The 6,281-nt window shown below is 46.5% G+C and overlaps 1 protein-coding gene across 13 annotated transcripts in view; it reads right to left on the bottom strand.

Moving 5' to 3' along the window:
• The window catches only part of LOC125300096 (voltage-dependent R-type calcium channel subunit alpha-1E), a 135,777-nt gene extending 130,601 nt beyond the window's left edge, over positions 1–5,176 (bottom strand). For all 13 annotated transcript variants that reach the window (XM_048251650.1, XM_048251643.1, XM_048251649.1 and 10 more), the window contains exon 1: positions 4,617–5,176. In XM_048251650.1, coding sequence (XP_048107607.1) covers positions 4,617–5,173 — 557 coding nt within the window. In that variant the 5' untranslated portion in view covers positions 5,174–5,176. The remainder of the gene's footprint in view (positions 1–4,616) is intronic.
• Between the last annotated feature and the right edge of the window lie 1,105 nt (positions 5,177–6,281).

Below are 6,281 nucleotides of genomic sequence, written 5' to 3' on the forward strand. Positions count from 1 at the left end.
TGGACACCCCACACTTATGGGAACAAACTGGTGCAAATATGCACACATCAGCACACACACAATCCATATAAACACAAGTCATCTGTTTTCAATCTTCCCCAAACACACACACACACACACACACCACCACCGCCACTGCTGTCACAACCTTAAGCAGACCACATACATTCTGGCTCTCCCCCCATCGACACTGATGTGACTGTCACTTCATCATTTTTATGCGTACATGCACACTTTCTCCGCCGGGCAGAATCTAACGCTGCGCAGAGCAGCACGGCTTGCCCCTCATCATTTATTAACCACCACACATATTCAGCCCTAGACCCCCATTGTGATTTACAGGCCCAGGCTGTACCCATCCACCACCCACCTACCCACCCACCACCTACCCACCCAAAGCAAACGCAGTGCTGCAGTGTATTAATTATCCAGCGCTGGGAGATTGATGGAGGCACTGTTGGAGCTGCTGACGGAGGTCTCCTCTCAGAGCCAGAACTGGTGACAGAGACGTGAACTCTGAGTATGGTCCACAGCAGAGAAACAGGGGAGGTAGAGAGATGACCGCTTCCACACGGTCAGTCGCTACTAGGGCTTAAGAAATGGGCACTTTGAATAGTCAACAAAGAATTGGTGGAACAGTTACTCTGGTTATATCAGTGTGAGTTCCTGTATGGTCTGAAATTACATTTAAGTAAAATATGAATTTAATTTCCCAAGGAGTTCAGGTGCATTACAGCCTGAATTCGAGGCATCAACACAATATTCTATAGTCTATTATGTATGTGTTAATGAGACACACACACACACACACACACACACACACACACACACACACACACACACACACACACACACACACACACACACACACACACACACACACACACCTGCCCCCTACTCTGAGGTTACAGTAAGTGAACTATGTATATGGACTGTGACTGTGTTGCAGGCATGTCTAACTGTCTAGGCTCTAGCCGATCGCTCCATGCACACGTGTTCAGACACACACACAACGCTCACCTTTCCTTCTGAAATGTCAAGTCAATCTGACAAGATTACTCTCATTAGCTGTCGCTCTGGAGTGCAAAGTGCACCACAATTTGTATGTGTGTGTGGGTGTGTTTGTGTGTGTGTGTGTGTGTGTGTGTGTGTGTGTGTGTGTGTGTGTGTGTGTTTCGTTTTGCTCTCTCATCTGGGGGAGAATAATGAATAAATCTATTGAGCGAACGGTGCCACCAGCTGACAAAAATCATCCTAAATGACAATGAAAGGTGTGCGGGCCACGGCAATAACACCAGCTGACTGTGCCGACACTCTTCCGCATTTGGAACCGCTCCAATTAGCCAGATGTGCTGAAACAGAGCTCCAGTAACTGTGCAAGGCAAACCACAGCACTGACATCAGTGTCTGTCTCCAGCACAGCACTGACATCAGTGTCTGTCTCCAGCACTGTTTGCTTCTCCTAGCACTGTGTGTCTGCACTCTCAGACTGGAGACAAGCAGGGGAGGTAAGACAGCAGAATCACTTCCAAATGTACGTAAAATGACTCTTTGTACTGTACTGTGGCAGTAGTGAGTAGGGGGACAGTGTCCCATCTCAGTGGTATGTGGAGATGTTTCCTTAATGACATCCAGTAGTGAGTAGAGGGACAGTGTCTTTGTGAAGTCAAACAGAATACAGTTCGGGATTAATGGGAAGAAAGCTGCATGAAAAAAACAGTGGTCACAATTTCACTTTCAGTCGGGAATAAGCAGAGAGGAATCAGCTGAGTAATCAATCAAGTCCTACCATTGCATTCAGTCTGCAACGTCACATGAGCGACGCACCTCCAAGACACAGGTGGCTAATTAAATACTAAACAGGAGTGAGTAGTGGAGACACCACAGCAAACGCTATAACAGACGCTAAAGCAAACGCTGGAGAATGACCTGTGTGTGTGTGTGTGCACAAAATTGGGTGCAATCAGGGACATCTAAACGTTGGAGAGACGGCCGGCAAGAGATTTATACCGCCTGAATGTTGGAGCACGTACCAAATGCACGCCTTTAACTGGCTTGGGACACTGATGTCTGTGGAGTTGCGGTTCCATCTGCTGCCCATGCTTAAGGCACAGATTAATGCACAGATTGTGGTTGCATATGCTTAGCGATTTAAACAGTGTTCGCTAAACTGGATAGCTCTATTGTGTAGCAGGGTGCTAATGGGCCTGGGCCATTTTAAACTACAGTTGACACACACTACACCAGCAGCAGTGTCTCTGGCCCGCCAGGGTGCACAGGACCCCATTGTCTTTCAGAGGAGCTTCCCACTGCCAGTGCTCTTAAATGCTAAACAGGCCACTACCAGCTTCCAATTAAGTGGCACATGCACAGATGGTAAGGAGGCCTCCTATCCCCAACCAAGAGTTTTCACCATGTGCACACACACACACACACACACACACACACACACACACACACACTTGCATGCACACACACACAATACAGACACATGCACATATCCAAACACACATATTTGTGTGTATTGAGGCGCACATATTTCAATATACAAAAAAAAAAAAAATCTCTCAAAATCTTGGGCTCCGTGATTATTTAAAGGAACCGTATGTAAGATTGTGGCCAAAACTGGTACTGCAATCACTTTTAAATGACTGTAGAGCGATGTATCCCCTCCCCCTCACCTGCAACCCGGATGCCGAAACACTACTGACTTCGTGATTAGTAGATAGGTGAAGGGTGGCGCATCTGTTTTGGATGAACTAGAGTGGTGGACACCGAAATTTTGACGATTGGTCCTGTCTCGACTTTTCTGACTCGTTTTGAATAGCCTTGAGTGGCCGCCTACAGGCATGCTCAAACATGTCCTAAAACAACCCTTAACGTTCGTGCAACTCATCGAGTGGTTAGTGGTGTTCGTTCATGTTCCAAAACAAGTAGCGTAGCGAAATACAGTTTCTGTTGTGTTTTATTTGCCATTTTTGTAAAATCCCATTGATTTCTGTTGGAAGACTCATGCACGTTGATATTAATGCGCCACCATCTATGTTTCAGGCTCAAATATTGAGCAGAAGTTTATACGCGGTTGTGAGGTGTCTGAAAAAATAGTTCCACAATAGCAAATAAGACGGCTGGAAATCATACATTGCACCGATATATTTCATTTTAATAATCAACAAACACCACTAACCACTCGGTGAGTTGCACAGTTTTGAAAAAGGAAAAGGAAACGGTTAACCCGTGTTTATTAGCATTAGCAACAATCAATATTTATTTAAGTCTGATTGTAACAAACAAAGCAACTAGGTATCTGTCTAGGGCTCAATATGATGTGATTTCCTTCCTGCAATGGCATTTTGTAAAAAGCTTTTTTTGTAGACTTCTAAGAACCCACATTATTTGGATCACACACTGAGCATGTCTCCACTATGTAAAACTAATTAACGGTGGATTAAATGGACTTTTTTCTATGCTGTTATTTCAGTCTCCCCATAAAAAACAGATTTCTTTCTATCCATTCTGTTTTTTCTTAATAGCTCTTGAGGGAAAAAAAATAAACTCCCATGAACTCTGGCTGCTCTGCCTGAAATGACTCACGTCCATTTAGTCTAAAGAAAACAGCACAAACAAATTACGATATGAGCTCATATTAGAGCTCCTGATCAGTTTTGATGGAGCCTTCTTGCCATGGAGCAGAGAGGGAACCTATATGGTGGGACATATGCAAGCATCTGCCATCTGCATTTAACTCGATTTCCGAGGCAGGAAATAGCATTTGGTTTTCATGCTTCAACTTTTTATAAACAGGTAAATGTCTGTGGCATGGAGATGGGGATGGAGATGCTGTGTCTGTTCTGTGTTCTCTTCCTGTTACCGAGGTTACCCCCTCCTCCTCTCATCTTCCTTCTCCTTATATACTGCATTACGTCTATCCAGCTAGATCCACAAAAATCTCAGCCCTCATGGCCTGGTCATAACAAGGAGAGGTTAGGTGAATAGGAGATGAGAATGGATGTCCTCCATTGTTAAAACATGTGGTGCACATCTGAACGTGGCAAGAGAATTATGGGATGTTGGGCACAGGTAAGGGGAGAGGTTGTTATGGGGACCACACTTTATAGACCCCAGGAAGAATAGCTGCTGCTTTGCAAAAGCTAATGGGGATCTAAATAAAAACAAACAAACAAACACTGTTAAAGAGCTGGGAATTTTTTTTCTGGCAGCATATTCCTATTAATATGTCAGAAATGAAAAGTTGTCTGTCAGACAACAATCAACAAGGCAGTTTCATATGGGGACATTTTCTGTGCATTAGAGTTGTCAATAATCTCTGAGTATGCGCCATGTTGGAATGCCCTCCTGTAAGTGTGATGGATTGACACACCCAGTACTGCTCAGACTAATCTGAGCAGAGTCGATCACGCAGCCATCCACATGTCGGAACAGGTAAGAAACCTTCCCTCTAAACCACACCTTTGGCTGTTGGGGTGTGAACAGGAGGGAGTTAAAGGTTAACTGTGAGAAAGTGCTGCCCTTGAGACCAGATATGTGATTCTGTGTGTGTGTGTGTGTGTGTGTGTGTGTGTGTGTGTGTGTGTGTGTCTCCATGCGGTACTCACTCCCACTCCTTGCGTCGGGCCTGCGGGGTGCTTTGTATCTTGTGTGCTTGGTGCGCCTTAATGATGTCCCGCTGCTCAATCAGACCCCCCCGCCGCCTCTTAATGGCGCTGGGGCTGATGGTCATGACAGGGTCCAGGCCCGCCTGTGCAGGGAGTCCCCCCGCCACGCCCTCCAGGGCGGCAGCCGCCACCAGGTCCAGCGAGGAGGGCAGCATGGCGCCACGGGGCACGTAGAGCGTGTCGCGACTGCTGCTGCGCGACAGCAGGCTCTCCACCAGGCTGGGCGGCTCCAGCAGCGAGCCCGAGCACGATGACGACATCCCCATCCCCAGGCCCATCCCGGCGCCGGACAGTCCAAAGCCGCTGCGGTGCTTGTGCCAGCTCTCCGGGTCCTCGGGCGGCAGGATGTAGCAGCGGGGAGTCGGGACCTCGCCCATGCCCGGGCACATGCCGCCCACGCGGCTGCCGGCGGTGGCCAGAGGTGGAGGGGGGATGTGGGCATGGCGGTCAGATAAGGCGGCCTGCGCACTGACCGAACAAGCGCCCAGTTCCAGCATCCTGCGGGAGGCTGTCTCTCAGCATGCTGCAAAAGAAAGAAGAAGGTGCCCATCAGCTCGGAGCCACTACCGACTATTTATAACAGTGTCTATAAACAATGCATGATTGGTTTAGGCTTTATAAACATTATCATAAGCAATATATTAGGGGCACACATACGCTTACACTTTTTCAGTGCCAGTAGTTTTAGGAAAGAATTTTCACATAAAGTTCAAGCATAATTGCATACAGGTTATAAAGACAACTCTATATGCATGTAACAAACTAGATATATGAGCAAGATATTACCATAAACTGGGAACTCAAATTGAACGAGGATATGATATTCTTACATTATATAGAGAACAGAGTGAAATAGATTAAATGGGATGTCATCTGTGTATGCGTGCGTGTTTGTCTCAAACATTTCTTTGTTGTTGATGAATCATCCAGATAATTAGAACCCACCCCCTCCCTCCAAAAATCCGAATTAATTTGAACAGAGGCAAATAGAGGTCTGCATTCCTTGGGCATATTGACATGGACCCCCGGCAGTGACAGGACGGCATTCAAGGCCCTGATCCAGTCCACCGAGCCCATTATACAGGCTCTTAAAAGCAGGGTATGAAGCCAAGCTGATAGCACTTCAGTAATCACTGCCCTAAATCAGCTGCTTTACAGCTATCCAGAGTTATAAAGGCAGGGAAGAAATCAAACTCAGTCAAAGGGTGGAATCTAGTGGAATATATTCTACCGTGGATGTCTTTCTAACACTCCTGTTGCAGCCTGGGCAAGATGTCAATGACTCAGACACATTTAAAAAGGCAGTGATGGACAATAGATTAGAGAAGCTTTGGAGTTTGTTAAAGAAGCTGCAGTCTAAATTGCGCCTCTGTTTTCTCGGCATCTAAAGGAAAACACATTTAGTGACCCCCACAGAAGCACGAGACATGTTCTAGGTCACTCAGACTCTGTAAACCAGACAGGCTGATATAGATGTGGAGAGCATCACACAGTAATACCACGTCCAGCCTCCCCAGGCCCCATGACAATGTAGCCAGCAGTGGACCCATATGGTCTTGGGAAAACCTTTTATTGTACCTCCTTGTGAAGGATGAACAACATTCA

The sequence above is a fragment of the Alosa alosa genome, chromosome 9 (assembly GCF_017589495.1).
Source record: "Alosa alosa isolate M-15738 ecotype Scorff River chromosome 9, AALO_Geno_1.1, whole genome shotgun sequence".
Classification (NCBI taxonomy): domain Eukaryota; kingdom Metazoa; phylum Chordata; class Actinopteri; order Clupeiformes; family Clupeidae; genus Alosa; species Alosa alosa.